The 15,140-nt window shown below is 45.9% G+C and overlaps 1 protein-coding gene across 4 annotated transcripts in view; it reads left to right on the top strand.

Moving 5' to 3' along the window:
* PITX2 (paired like homeodomain 2) overlaps positions 1-5,297 on the top strand; it is a 43,414-nt gene extending 38,117 nt beyond the window's left edge. For all 4 annotated transcript variants that reach the window (XM_034442285.3, XM_034442284.3, XM_087875564.1 and 1 more), the window contains one exon: positions 3,758-5,297. In XM_034442285.3, the coding sequence (XP_034298176.1) occupies positions 3,758-4,321 (564 nt within the window). In that variant the 3' untranslated portion in view covers positions 4,322-5,297. The remainder of the gene's footprint in view (positions 1-3,757) is intronic.
* The last annotated feature ends 9,843 nt before the right edge of the window (positions 5,298-15,140 follow it).

Here is a 15,140-nt window from a genome sequence, read left to right as displayed (position 1 = left end):
AGCTTCCCCAATGCGCCGGAGAGGAAAGGGGGAGGGCCGTTTTTTTCTATCCAGATTGTAGTTCAGAGCTACTCGTGGTAGGAAAAATCAGATGGAATCCGGTGCGGCTCGAGTTTTCCCTGTGTAAACCGAGTTTAGGTTTTAAGGCAGAAATTCGTAGATTGTGGTGAGGGTCTCTTAATTCGATGGGATTAGTGACTCTAAAATTCCGTAAGGGGTTTTGAATAATTACTACTGCTTGGAGTCAGGAAAGTTGGTAAGTAAAACACTTGGATTGGATTCCAAGGTTTATTTGAAGTGGAAGTAAATTCAGTTTACTTCATTTCGCTGGTTTCAGTGGAAGCCAGTGAAATGAAGGAGGCAGAGATGCCCGGAGAAGCAGAGGTCAGCTTGCTTCAGTGTTGTCGCTGCTGTTGTTTCATACATGCACGCACATACAGTCATGGAAAGGAAGGAGGAGAAGGAGCTATTTTTTTAAAAAAAAGGAACAGTGGTGAACCACACAGTTGTTTTCTTGGATGAGAGTGAAAGAGACTCTCCAAAAAATTGCTGTGAAAAGGGAGGACTTTTGAATGCAGCCCTACTACTTACTCCACCTTTAACCGCGTTTCTTTCCAAACTTTTGCCACTAAGGAGTAGAGTGGAAAGAGACCTTGTTTTGGGACGATATTTACGAAAATAAAAGGTTGCGTTTGCAATGTAAAAAAGGACGGTATGGAAAGGATTGGTGTTCATTTAATCTAGGAAAGACAAATGAACCCCAAAATCCATTTCATACTTTTGGTTAACTCTTTTTAATTAATTAAACGCTCAGAGCGTATACATATCCCAAAGTTGTTTTGAATTAAAAATCGGAAGGGTTGAGACTCAAGCTTTAATGCGAATGAACAACAAGCGACTGGGGAGGGGGAAAAAATGGCACAGTATAAGGAGGAAGCTGATCTTTTCCGGCTTCCTCGAACAGTTCACCCGGAATTCCTGTGGTTCAAACCATTTAAACGGAAAAGCTTGCAATTAAGCTGGTTTGGAATTGAGTCGTCCTCTTGGAAAATTGTCCTTTCGGAAACAATGCGGTACAGTAACGTATTGAAGCAACCTTCCGGGATCTTTTAACCACCTTTTGGTTCGTCCTAAAGAGTAAAATTGTTACTCTTGAGATGTTGCTATTGCTGCCCTTGGGATTCTAGGCAAGTTTCCTCCGTGTGTTTGTATTCTAACAGGAGATGCGATTAATGAGATTTCCAACTGTACTACGGGTGTTATGGTGGCTCCAGTTAGCAGTAAACCACATCTAGACTGAATTGCTCTATAACAACTTGTCGGATTGTCCCAAACGCCTAAAAACAAAAACCTCGGACAAAAGAAGGAAGCGGCCTTTATTCACAACTGAACAATATAACCTTCAGCTGGGCACGATGCCGCCGTCCGATCCCCTGCTCCAAAAGCGCATGGCTCTTGCTCTGCCCTCCGTTGCAGATGGCGGAAACACGATCCGCCCTGCAGGTTGTCTGCAGTGGCGGCCTCTGCGTTTCGGGTGCGCGGAGCAGTACAAACCGCCGCCTAGGCTTCGGTTGCTGTGGCGCCGGGGTCAGGCTGGAGCGAACTTTCGCGTGTGTGGGTGTGGGGGGGTCAACCCAAGAGCAGATTGGCCCTTCCAATCCACATCAGAAAGTCGCAGGGGGCGGCTGGGCCGAGCAGGCAGCTGGGAATGTGGATTGGAGAAAGACGCGCGCGCCTGTCGCCTTTGTCTTGGCGGCGGAGGCGCCCGTCCTTCTCGCGTCGAGAAAGAGCAAAGTTTGCCAAAAAAGCGCAGGAGAACCAGCCGCCTTCGGACCTGGCTTAGCTCTACTAATGATTAGCACATGAAAAGAAAGACGTTCCTGTCACCAGCCGTTAAGGTAAAAGATTTATTAGAAGGTTTCCTAGTCGATTTATATATTTATGTTGACTTCTTTTTTTTTTTTCCCCGGGCTGCGGGAGAGAAAAAGCATTGACCAGATTTAAATTTCAAGGTACTTCTGGATTATTAATACCATCGCGAGGATCGTCTCTTCCTCTCCTGTGTAGAAAAATAGGTGTTAAAGCGGATTAACCTCCTTGGCCTTAGACTTCTAGACTTTGGGGGGAAGGAAAGGGAGGTAGAAGTTTGGAGTGGAAAAAGATTGAGCTATATTCCTTTTGTTCCAGATAACCACTCGGATCAAACTGAATGAACTGCAAAGGAAAGAGAGAGAGAGAGAGAGAGAGAGAGAGAGAGATGGCAGAAACGCGGGGTGAAAACTAAACAGCAGATGCACGGGACGTTTTCTTGGCTAGGTCTCACAGTTTGTTAGGAACGATCTTCGCCTTCGGACCTCTACATAACCTTTTGTCGGGGCTAGGAACAAAGTCCTCCCCGTCTCCAAAGTCAGCTGCGGAGAAGCATTTTTGTCCCTTTTAAGGAGAAGGAGATTGGCCGCTCTCTGGAGAAGCCTGTTTGTTTAAAATTCAGCGTAGGCGAGCTGTTTTGTGTGCTTATTATCCGAATGTAAATGCCAGGGTAGACGGGGTTGTTTATGTAGCCATACATATGTTAATAAGGCCAGAGGAACAAAAACTGTTCACTCCGTGGACCAGCTTGTGCGAAAGGTGAAGCATTCTAGGCTAAACAGGTTTTCCGTGCTGACCTCAGCGAAATCTCGAGGAAATGGCGTTCCGGGGCGGTGGGGAGGTCTCTGCCAACAGAACCTCGCTCTGTTTTACTGGGCCTTTGGGCCTTTAAACTCTGGAGCCCAGCCTGGACATTTCCGTGCAGGTTACTTAAAGGCTTTCTTGGAAGGGAGGCTTGTTGAGCGCGAGATCTGTGCGGTCGGGAGGATGCAAAGATTTTCAGCGGTTGCTCCTCTCTCGGAAAACGGCAGGGCCAAAGAGAGGCCCTTGCTAGATAAATAACGGTACATTTCACGTTCGGGCAACCCTTAAAGTTCTTTTTTTTTTTGTCCCCTCTCTCTCTTCCCCCCTCCCCACCTCCCCTGTAAAGGAGCCTTGAAAAGGTATTTGTCGTATGGAAAAGCGGCGCCACGCGCGTTTATTGTTCAGGCTCAGCTGAAGGACTTGCATTCTTTTTAAGAGAATTTGTTTGTGGGCCAAACGCATTTCATGTATTTTTAACTGGTTTTTTTTTAACGTTTGTAATATGTGTATTTTATCTTGGCTGTTCACCGCCCTGAGTCCTTCGGGAGTAGGGCGGTATATAAATTTAATAAATAAATAAATAATAATAAAAAAGAGGGCCTAAAAATAAATAAAAGATTTTTGGTAAAATTAAAAAAAAAAACACCTTGGATGAGGAAAGTCCGAGGGAGGCTGGAGCTGGAGGGCGGCACCAAAAAAGTGGAGGGGGGGAGATTTATCTATTTATTTTATTTTATTAAACTTGTATGCCGCCCTCTCTCCCAAAGGACTCAGGGCGGCTCACAACAATAGAAAAAACACATAAAATTCAGTATTCAAATATAAAAACCAATAAAATCCCCTTTAAAAGGGGATTGGGGAGGTGGGGGAGGTGGGGTTCCGGTTTGTGGTGCTCGCTTGCCCCTTCTCTCAGGGAGCCCGGGAAGCCCCGTAGTGCGGGGGTCGCAGTGGGCTGAGAGGGGGGGAGAGCATGCTAGGGTCCTTTGGTTTCCCCACAGTGACCAGCTTCTCTCCTTCGCTCTGTTTCCCTCCTCCTCTCCCTCCCTCCCTCTCTCTCTCCCTCTCTCTGTTCCCTCTCCTTAAGGTTTGGTTCAAGAACCGGCGGGCCAAGTGGCGGAAACGGGAACGGAACCAGCAGGCGGAACTCTGTAAGAACGGCTTTGGGCCGCAGTTCAACGGGCTGATGCAGCCTTACGACGACATGTACCCGGGCTACTCGTACAACAACTGGGCCGCCAAGGGCCTGACCTCGGCGTCGCTCTCCACCAAGAGCTTCCCCTTCTTCAACTCCATGAACGTCAACCCGCTGTCCTCGCAGAGCATGTTCTCGCCCCCCAACTCCATCTCGTCCATGAGCATGTCTTCCAGCATGGTCCCCTCGGCGGTGACCGGCGTGCCGGGCTCCGGCCTCAACAGCCTCAATAACTTGAACAACCTGAGCAACCCTTCGCTCAATTCGGCCGTGCCCACGCCCGCCTGCCCCTATGCCCCGCCAACCCCTCCCTACGTTTACCGGGACACGTGTAACTCTAGCTTGGCCAGCCTGAGACTCAAAGCCAAGCAGCACTCCAGCTTCGGCTACGCCAGCGTCCAGACCCCGGCCTCCAACCTGAGCGCCTGCCAGTACGCCGTGGACAGGCCGGTGTGAGAAAAAGGGGGGGTGGGTGGGGGGAAGCCAGCCTCTTCGGCCGGGCTTCGGGGTGGCTGCTCTCGTTGCTGCGTGGGAGGGGGGGGAGGAGGGCGGGGAAGAAGGGCAGGCAATCGTGCGTGACAGTCGGAAGGGACGAAGGAGGCTTCTTCGCCTCGGCATTTTAAGAACACGAACCTTCAATCCAAAGGAAACGGGGCGCTGGGCGGGTGGGGAGAGAGCGAGAGAGGAGGAGTAATTTTAGGCGGCCGAATTTAATCTACCCAGGCGGAGGGAGAAAAAGAGAAGGGAAACCCTTGAAATTTCGGCGTTCTTGGCCTTTTTTTAAAGGGTGTTCTTCGGCTCCTTAAAATAAATGGAAAGAGTTGTGGTTTAAAAAAAAAAATGGGAAAGAAAAGTTCCCAACCGAGACAAGGACATATATTATAAATATATATAAAATACGGACAAACGTTTGACTGGATATGGTATGACATTTTAATGTTCCTATAAGCTTGTTATTTTTTATGTTTAGCATTGTTAACATTAAAAGAAAAAAAAATGACGGGAAAGGATGTATATATCTATTGAAATGTCAAAATTAATTTTATAAAAGCAGTTGTTAGTAATATCTCCACAGTGTTTTTAAAAGTTAGGCTTTAAAATAAAGCATGTTACACAAGAGAGTAGGGATTTGTTTTTCCTTCCCCCCCCCCCTTTTTCTTTTCCGCTTGCGAGCAAGGGAATGTATATACTGTACTAAATGCAACACTGTATGTTTCTAACATGTTATTAATATTATTATTATTAAAAAGGAAGTCCCATTGTGTGAATATCAGTTTTAGAATAGTACCTCTGGTGGATGCAATGGTGACTTTTGAAACTGCAATGTAAAAACATACCCCGTGTATAACATTTCGTATAATTAGTGTTTTTCCTTTTCAGACAACATTGGAAAAAAAAATGTGTTTCATGGGAGTAAAATATACAGCATACAGTTTGGTCTGGATTTTTTGGGGGGTAAATTTTGAATGAATTTCCCAGGGAGGATTTCCCAAGTTCTAAGGAAAAATAATACTTCGCTCTTATCCAACCTGTTGCTTAAAAAGGGAGAAGGAATCTTATTTCGGTCTTTTTTTTAAAAAAAAAAAAAGCCCCTGAAACCTTTATTAGAGTCTTTAAGCCTGAGAACTTCGAAAATGCCTGATTTTTTTTCCTCTGACCCTGTCTCTGGCATAACGGCACGAAGGAGGTATAAATAAAGTGCCAGTCTTGCAAAGAATAAATAAATAAATAAAAATGGAGGTGTTTTCCAGGATCGAGAGAATGAAGGCCTGTCCTTTACCTTCATGGATCGAATCAACCAATACCCGAATGGATTTGATCCAGAAGAGGTTCGATTCTCTCGACTTTCCACGAAGAAATGGAAAGAAGCCTTAAAACAGAGATTGCTCTGGAGTATAAGCCTCACGGAATTTAAATTCTCGTGGCAGAGTTCGCCCTTCTGCCAGCCATTTTAAACCTGGAGGTTTACAAGTTTTGAACCTTGGCCGGAGTGTGCCTAGTACAAATAACTGACCAATAAAATGATCAAATAGCCTAAAGTTTCTCCCTCACTGGAGTTCTGTTTTGTTTTTGTTTATCTCTTTCTCCCTCGCCCCCTTTAAGGAGAGTCCTCCGTTAATTAAAGGGGAACAGACCTTTGCCCCAAATCGATGCCAGCCCCACCCCAATGACCCGCGATTCCCTTGTGGACCGGCAGTGGGGGAGGGGGAAATAAACGGGCTAGGCTGGGGCGGCTGAGGTTTTTTTGTTTTTTTTTCCTTTTCGGGGTGGGGGTGGGGGGGCGGTGTGGCAATTGGTTTGCAACGTTTGGCTTCCGGCGAGATGGATCTACTAAGATCTGGAGAGCTACTGGTTCTTAAAACCATTCCGGATTATGCTTTTGAATATGTCTGCGGCAGGATGGCACAAATCAGGACGAATTAGCCCGCCAGCACTCTGAGCCGGGAGGTTCCCACAAGAGGGACAGGCAAGAGCTAAAAGGATTTAAAACTAACAAAAACACGAAATGAGGAAAGGAAGGAAGGAAGGAAGAAAAAGAAAGAAAGAAAGAAGGAAGGAAGGAAGAAAGAAAGAAAGAAAGAAAGAAAGAAAGAAAGAAAGAAAGAAAGAAAGAAAGAAAGAAAAAGAAAAAGAAAGAAAGAAAGAAAGAATGAAAGAATGAAAGAAAGAAAGAAAGAAAGAAAGAAAGAAAGAAAGAAAGAAAGAAAGAAAAGATCCAACGTGCATACAGCGGACGTGGTCAAAAGGATTGGAAAACCCAGATCCGAGAGCCTTCCCACCTCTCCCCGGATGCCCAGATTTGGGTGTGTTGTGTGGGTTTTGCTAATGTTGTAACTTTATCGATAATCCCAGCAAACAGACTCGCTTTTGTTCTGCCCCGCATCGCGGCTGACAAGCAGGGAGAGAGAAAAGATCCCAACTAAAGTCCATCGCTGGTGGTGGCCAGGCCCTACAGAGCAACTTCTCTTTTCTTCTTCTTCTTTTTTTCTTTCTTTTCTTCTTTTCCACAGCGGACTAAACCCTGCCTGGACACGAAAGCATCTTGTTTTTGGGACAGCGAAGGAAGGGCAGGGGACCTGAAGGGAGGAAGATTGCAAAGGGACAGCCGGAAGTGCCCAGCACCTGAAGTCGCCTCTGCCCAAGCAAACTTGCAAATCTAGCAACCAGGAAACTTAACTCAACCGTCCATTTTTGGCTTGACCTGTTATTACCCACCCCTTCCGCCCACAAACCAGGGGGTGAAATCCAGCAGGTTCTGGAGAACCGGTAGCGGAAATTTTGAGTAGTTCAGACAGGGCCGGATTTAGATGAAAAGAGGCCCTAGGCTATTCCACTTATGAGGCCCTTTCACCTATAGTGAAAGTGTAATTTTAATTTTGCTAACAATTTGAATGTAGGCCCCTCTTGATCTTGAGGCCCCCTCTTGATCTTGAGGCCCTAGGCTGAAGCCTAGTTAGCCTATAGGAAAATCCGGCCCTGAGTTCAGAGAACTGGCAAATACCACCTCTGGCTGGCCCCAGAGTGGGGTGGGAATGGAGATTTTGCAATATCCTTCCACTGCCACGCTGGCCAAGAACCGATAGTAAAAAATATTTGGATTTCACCACTGCCACAAACCCCTCGCCACTTAATAGGATTCACTGAAGGCTGGTTTTCTAGTTCCTAATCTGCAAAGAGAGGCCCTCAAACAGGCGTGGGCTCTGTGTCCAGACCAAGAAAAAATGGGACCGTCAGCCCAAAAACCTCAAACGCTGAAGCTTCCGAATTCAAACCCGTGGCGGGATACTCTGAATCACTTAAAAGTTCATAATCTTCCGGTTTGGAGGTAACGTTTAAAAAAGCCAAAATGTGTCGTTTTTATGGGTTAATTTGTGGGAGGAAGGAAAAAAAAAAATCAGCACTAAAAGACAGGTGACCTATTCGACCAAATTGAAAAGTAGATCCATGGAAACATGCGCGTTTGTCAAATTTCAAAAGTTTGAATATTGAGATTTAAAAAAAAAAAAATCACAGCTGAAGATCGATCTTGCCTGAATTTCATCTAGATGCAGTTTGGACCACAACCTGGTGCCCTCCAGATGCGTGGGACAGCAAGTCTCCCCATTCCCAGCTGAGATTGAGTGTCCAACATATTAGAGCAGGGGTCTCCAACCTTGGCAACTTTAAGACTTGTGGACTTCAACTCCCAGAGTTCCTCAGCCAGCTTTGCTGGCTGAGGAACTCTGGGAGTTGAAGTCCACAAGTCTTAAAGTTGCCAAGGTTGGAGACCCCTGCATTAGAGGGTCTGAAGAGTGGGGGAAGGCCTAGCTAGCAACGCTGGCTGAGGAACTCTGGGAGTGGAAGTCCACAAGTCTTAAAGTTGCCAAGGTTGGAGACCCCTGCATTAGAGGGTCTGAAGAGTGGGGGAAGGCCTAGCTAGCAAAACTGGCTGAGGAACTCTGGGAGTTGAAGTCCACAAGTCTTAAAGTTGCCAAGTTGTCAAGATTGGAGACCCCTGCATTAGAGGGCCTGAAGAGCAGGGGAAGGCCTAGTGGTGGGGAAGGTTGAGTGGCCTGCATTCACCGCAGCCCCAACCTCACTAAAGGCAGGGCAGGCGTAGGGGTGGGGAGGCTAAAAGGCAGCTGAATGGAGGAATTTTCTTCCTTATCACCCTATTTCCATCGCCAGGAGTTTGCTATCGATTGATTCACTCTTGTCAATACTTCAGATTGGGGGGGGGGATGAAAGGATCTGGGAGATATTTATTACGGTTATTCTCCTCCGTTCATCAGTGATTAAGTGAATGGTAATTATTAATCCAATGGCGGCCTACCCGAACCAGCACTTTCATAGAGAGCAAGAAGGGAGTTCCTGGCCACGACCTCTCTTTTTCCGCCCAATCTGTTCATTCAGATGTATTTCTAGTGTGGCCCATTCCTTTTGGGATGCAGTGGTGGGACTTAAACAGAGATTTCCAGATTTCCAGTATCAAGGAGATTTAGAATCAAGTTTCGGACAAAATGGCTTATTTGCCATTCAGGGATGAAAGACTGGCAGTTTATAGACTGATCCTATATTCAGAATTAAACCCCGTAGTTTTCAGTGGGCCTTTCTTCCCACATAACCGCCTTCCTTCAGGACCGCAGCCTTATTATTAGTGGGTAGTTGTAATCTCATTCCTGGCAATGGAGCGTAAGCCCATACATCCAACCCAATGAATCCTCATGCTGGATTCTGATCTTGTGAATTCGATTCGTGAACCCTGATTGACTCTCAAAAAAAAAAAAAAAAGTCTTGCATTTTATTTGTCTAAAATGGGAGAGAACCTTGTTTTCAGGCCAGCAGGTAGAGGAGTGAAGGAAATGATACTCCCCTGCCTCATTTTAAGGGGATTTTCTTTTCCCCTTCCCCTTCCCCTTCCCCTTCCCCTCCTCCTCCTCCTCCTCCTCCTCCTCCTCCTCCTCCTCCTCCTCCTCCTCCTCCTCCTCCTCCTCCTCCTCCTCCTCCTCCTTCTGGCTCTGCATGGCCATTTATTCCTTCCCAGGAGCTTTTTGCATGCCTTGGTCGGCCAGAAATGGAAAGAGGGTGATGGCTATGTCCTCTCTCTCTCTCCCTCTTTTTCTCTCTCTTTCTCTCCCCCCTCTCTTTCTCTTTCTCTCTCTCTCTCCCTCTCTCTCTCCCTCTCCCTCTCTTTCTCCCTCTCTTTCTCTCTCCCCCTTCCTCTCTCCCTCTCCTTCTCCCCCTCTCTCATTCTCTTATTCTCGCTTCCTCCCTCCCACTTCCTCTCTTTCTCTCTCCCCCTCTCTCCCCCTTTCTCTCTCTCTCTTTCTCTCTCCCCATCCCTCTCTTTCTCTTTCTTCCCCTCTTTCTCTCTTTTTTTGTCCCTCTCCTCCTTTCTCTCTTTCTCTCTCTCTCTTCCCATCCCCCTCTTTCTTTCTCCCCCTCTTTCTCTTTTTTCTTCCTCTCCCCCTTTCTCTCTTTCTCTCTCTCTCTCTCTCTTCCCCTCCCTCTCTCCCTCTCCTTCTCCCACTCCCCTCTCCCTCTTATACTCTCCCTCTCTCTCATTCTCTCTCCCTCCCTCCCTCCCTCTATCACAGGCAACCTTGGAAACAGAGCGAGCTGTTGGGGCAGGAAGGCAGGAGGGAAGGCAGAAGAATGCAGAGAGATGGGATGGGGTGGGGTGGGGAGAAAGAGTAAAAGCCCGGACTCTAAAGAAGAAATCCACATTGCTTTTCAAAGTTGCACGTCTTAAGCACCAGGCCATCAATTAAGCGCCTGGAGTTGCTGCTCCTCCCTTGAGGAGTCTATTAAAAACACCAGCGAGATCCCCACGGTTGAGCCCAGGCGTGTGAACAAACAGGGCTGTCTGGCTCGGAATCCACATCCCAATCCACAAAAAAAAAAAAAAGGCGGCAGAGTCCCTCTCTCCTTGCCCCTCCCACCCTTTTAGTCCGGAGACCAACTCTCCCGCCGCCCTCGCCTCCTCTTTGCCTAGCCTTCGGAGGCCCTGGCAGGCAGGCAGGCAGGCAGGCAGGCAGGCAGGCAGGCAGGCAGGGACAGCTGGGCGCGTCCCAGTGCGCGTGCAAGGCCTGGAAATGTTCCAGCTTGGAAGCAGAGCCGCGCCTTGGACTCCTTAATTCCCCGACTTCGTCTTCCCCCAGCCATGGAGCCATTCCGAAGGTGCAGGTCGTCTGAATGTGGCTAGGTTCTGAATTCAACGATGGGGTGGGTATTGGGGAAAAGTTTGGACATCTGTAGATCGAGAATAGAATTAGCATTTCTAGACAGAAAGAGCGAAATGGATTAGCCAAAGGAGGAAACAAAAGGAAGGAAGGAAGGAAGGAAGGAAGGAAGGAAGGAAGGAAGGAAGGAAGGAAGGAAGGAAGGAAGGGGAAGGAAGGAAGGAAGGAAGGAAGGAAGGAAGGAAGGGGAAGGAAGGAAGGAAGGAAGGGGAAGGAAGGAAGGAAGGGGAAGGAAGGAAGGAAGAAAGGAAGGGGAAGGAAGGAAGGAAGGAAGGAAGGAAAGAAGGAAGGAAGGAAGGAAGGAAGGGGAAGGAAGGAAGGAAAGAAGGAAGGGGAAGGAAGGAAGGAAGGAAGGAAGGAAGGAAGGAAGGAAGGGAGGGAGGGAGGGAGGGAGGGAGGGAGGGATTGTACCTTTGACGGGATGCAGTGATCTTTAATTGACCAACGGAATTCATAAAGTCTGCAATTCCTTAACTTTTTGGAGGTAAGTCTTGCTATGTTCAGTACAACTTCTTTCTGAAGAAGTTCATTTAAGTTCGCCTGGCACTGCAAACAGTCAAAACCCAAACTCAGTCTAATATTCCCCGCTCCCTAAAAATCGACTGTTAAGGTTATATTTGGGGCTTATACAAATTCCTTTTGCGCCCAAATAGTTCTCTGCTAAATACTCAACCTTGGCTGAGTTGAAGAGCAATTAACCATTAAAACAAAAACACGGCAGAGTCGGGTGGGGAAGAATGCCAGGAATTTATTTTAGTAGTGGCAGGATCACATGAGGAATTTCCTACCAAAGCAGGATTGGTGGGAAGAGACAATATTTTCATTTATTTCTTAAGCAGGTTAATTATGACAAATACCACCTTGGAACATAGTGTGCCCTTCTGAATTTAAACTGCATATCTGTATTTTAGGTCAGCGGTTTGATGCATCTAAATTTTGATGAGCACAAGGTGTGTATGCCTATAAAGATGGTCCTAAATAAATGTCCATCTAGATCCAACCACACAAAACAGAGCCACCAAGTAGAGTTTTTAATTCAGAGTCAATAGATAGGCATCCAAACAAGATTCCTCGTGAGGTACACTGATATACAGATGCTACTCTCATCCACCCCACCCCATCCCAATGAGCCAGACTTGCAAAGGAGCAAACATAAAACAGGATCACAGGTCCATCTGTAACGCTTCACTCGTTTGCCACTGTGTGACCTTCGCCATAATCCTCCACTTCGTTCTTGGATTGAATCTGTTTTGCTATTAGACAACCCAGCACTGAGATCACCAGATTTCCCTACGATGTTGGTGCAAGTCGTACACGCCCTTGGGTAGCATCTACTCTGTTACAACTGTCTTCCCAGCAAATGAACAAGTTGAACTGGTAGCTGGATGAACAGAGCAAGTAATAATAATGTTATCGTGGTCATGAATCACCTTCAATCAATATTTACATAGAGTTTGGAAACTTCCATAAACAGCTGTTCTCAAATCAAACTAAGCACTCAATAGCCGAGAATTCTTTTTCTAGGCTCAGTATATGTCCGTGATAATAATCTGGTTACTTTCCATGGAAGTTTTCAAGTAAGGAGTCAAGTAAGAAAGCCAAGATACCAGAGAGATGTATTTGGAATATCAAAAGGTAAATGTAGAGTCTTCTTCCAGAGGGATGGTTTCATAGACCAGAAAGTGTAGTTTTCTTGACAATGATATAAAACACATTGGTCACTGTTTTCCCCCCCTCAGTCTAACCAAGGGGTCTGCAACCTTAAACACTCAAAGAGCTTTGGTAGTACAAGTTAAGAGCCTTGGTAGTACAGTGGTCTAAGGCACCCTGTTATTAAGCTGGTTATTAAGACCAGCTGCCTGCAATTACTGCAGGTTCGAATCTCGCCAAGGCTCAAGGTTGACTCAGCCTTCCATCCTTTCTAAGGTAGGTAAATTGAGGACCCAGTTTGTGGGGGCAATAAACTGACTTTGTATAAATATACAAAAGGATGAAGGCTATTGCTGAGCACATTGTAAGCCGCCCTCCGGAGAAGGGCGGCATATAAATCAATTTTTTTTTTAAAAAAAAGAGCCATTTGGACCCATTTCCCACAGAAAAGAAAACACCGGGAGCCACAAAAGCCTTCCTGTGCTTGACTATTTCTTGAGCGGCCACAAAACTAGCATATGTAGTTGAATTAAGTGTTCTGTTTTCTTCTGAAACTTTTCCTTTTCTTGGATTTATCCTTGGCTGGCCTACCAGGGGTTGAAAAGCTCAATCAATTGCATGCTGGCGAGTGTCACACATTGGCGGTTGGGGCACATATTTTGAGTGACGGAGCCACAGCAGAGGGGGTGAAAGAGCCACATGCAGCTCCAGAGCCGCAGGTTGCTGACTTCTGAACTAACCTATGGTCAGTATTTCATCCTGGTCTTCCATCAAGGAACTAGTCTGGCTAATTTAGGAAAAACCAGGGTTATGATTGGGACATGTGTCTTGAGATACCATTGTTAACATTAGCCCCCCCACCCCCACCCCTTAAAGAGAAAATCCTACTTAAAACCAAAGCTACTCTAACTATCCAGTAAAAATCTGGATGACTGTTCAATACTGTAATAGAGGTACCCAGAACTTCTATATCAGTGTTTCTCAACCTTGGAAGCTTGAAGATGGGTGGACTTCAACTCCCAGAATCCCCCAGCCAGCGCTGCTGGCTGGGGGATTCTGGGAGTTGAAGTCCACCCATCTTCAAGCTTTCAAGGTTGAGAAACACTGTTCTATATCTAGTGACCTCTAGCGGTAGTCTGGTATTTTATGATCATAACATTCTTTGGAAAGTGTTTTTAAGGGCTGCAAGCTTTCTTCCTAGTCAGTGAACACTCAGCTGTACAATCCTTCCCTTGATCTGCTTACTTAGAATGTCATTCCTACTGAGTTCTATTATTTTCACCATCAGGGAAATATACATACATAAGGCTGTATCTCTCAACTATAATTCCGACAAGCCTCTTCTGACTAAATCCCATTAACAGTAACAATAGCAGAGCTGGAAGGGACCTTGGAGGTCATCTAGTCCAGAGGTCTGCAACCTTAAACACTCAAAGAGCCATATGGATCCATTTCCCACCGAAAAAAAAGACACCGGGAGCCACAAAAGCCTTCCCGTGCCTGACTATTTCTTGAGTGGCCACAAAACTAGCATATGTAGTTGAATTAAATGTTCTGTTTTCTTCTGAAACATTCCTTTTCTTGGATTTATCCATGGTTGGCCTACCAGGGGTTGAAAAGCTCAATAAACCGCATGCCAGTGGGTGTCGCACATTGGCGGTTGCGACGCATATTTTGAGTGACAGGGAGCCGCAGCGGAGGGGTGAAAGAGCCACAGGCGGCTCCAGAGCCTCAGGTTGCTGACCCCTGATCTAGTCCAACCCCCTGCTCACGCAGGAGACCTGTACTAGGGATTCGAACTGCCGACCTTTCTGATCGACAAGCTCAGTGTCTTAGCCACTGAGCCACCTAGTCAGGCTAGGTGGCATTAGATTACATCAGGTTTTCTTACAATATAAGATAAGGTTGATAGGGTCCACTTTTATTCACTGGGATAAAGGCCAGAGAATGTGCTGTAACTTCACTGTGAATAAAACAAGAGGTTGGTATATGCTCCATCAATCTATCTACTAAACGAGTAGGCACATTGAAGCACATTGGTTCACCAGTGTTGCTGCTGCAACCACATATTAGCCCAGAGTGTGTATATGTGTGTGTGTGTGTGTGTGTGTGTGTGTGTGTATGTATATGTATGTATGTATGTATGTATGTATGTATGTATGTATGTATGTATATACGATGTTATGCAGCCCTGGTTCTGTGAAATCTCACAAGTTTCTGGGCTTTTTGTTTCTTGCTGACAGACAGCAGACTCTGTGCTGCCTTTTGGGAGACTCAGATAGCTATTTCTGCCTTATAAGGCTTCGTCAGTGAGCCACACCCTCTTCTCAGGTATCCTCCCTGTAAAGGAACAATGTTTCTTTTTCTTTCTTTTTCGTAGGCTTTTATGTGCATATTCTTTCTAGCCAGGTTTTACCTACGTAAGCTACGATGTTATGCAGCTCTGGTTCTGTGAAATCTCATTCACTAGTTTCTGGCTTTTTGTTTCTTGCTGACAGACAGCAGATATATATATATATATATATATATACACACACACACACACACACACAAATATATATATATATATATATATATATATATACACACACACACACACACACACACACACACACACACACACACACACATATATATATATATATATATATATATATATATATATATATATATATATATATATGTCTTTGGTTATTCGGGTTTTCTCCCACGTAAAATTGGAAGTGTCTTGGCGACGTTTCGACGAAGTCTCATTCATCATCTTCAGGCTGGTGTTCTCGGCTTCGTGCTTCCAGGAGCAATGTTATATATATAAACTGGTTTCCATTACTTGTTCATATTTAATGTCCTTGGAACTCAGAAAAGTGTCCTAATTGAGAGATGACTAAACTGGATAAAAGGAA

The sequence above is a fragment of the Pantherophis guttatus genome, chromosome 8 (genome assembly GCF_059756535.1).
Source record: "Pantherophis guttatus breed Tessera chromosome 8, ASM5975653v1, whole genome shotgun sequence".
NCBI lineage: Eukaryota > Metazoa > Chordata > Lepidosauria > Squamata > Colubridae > Pantherophis > Pantherophis guttatus.
This window is presented reverse-complemented; position numbering and strand designations above follow the sequence as displayed.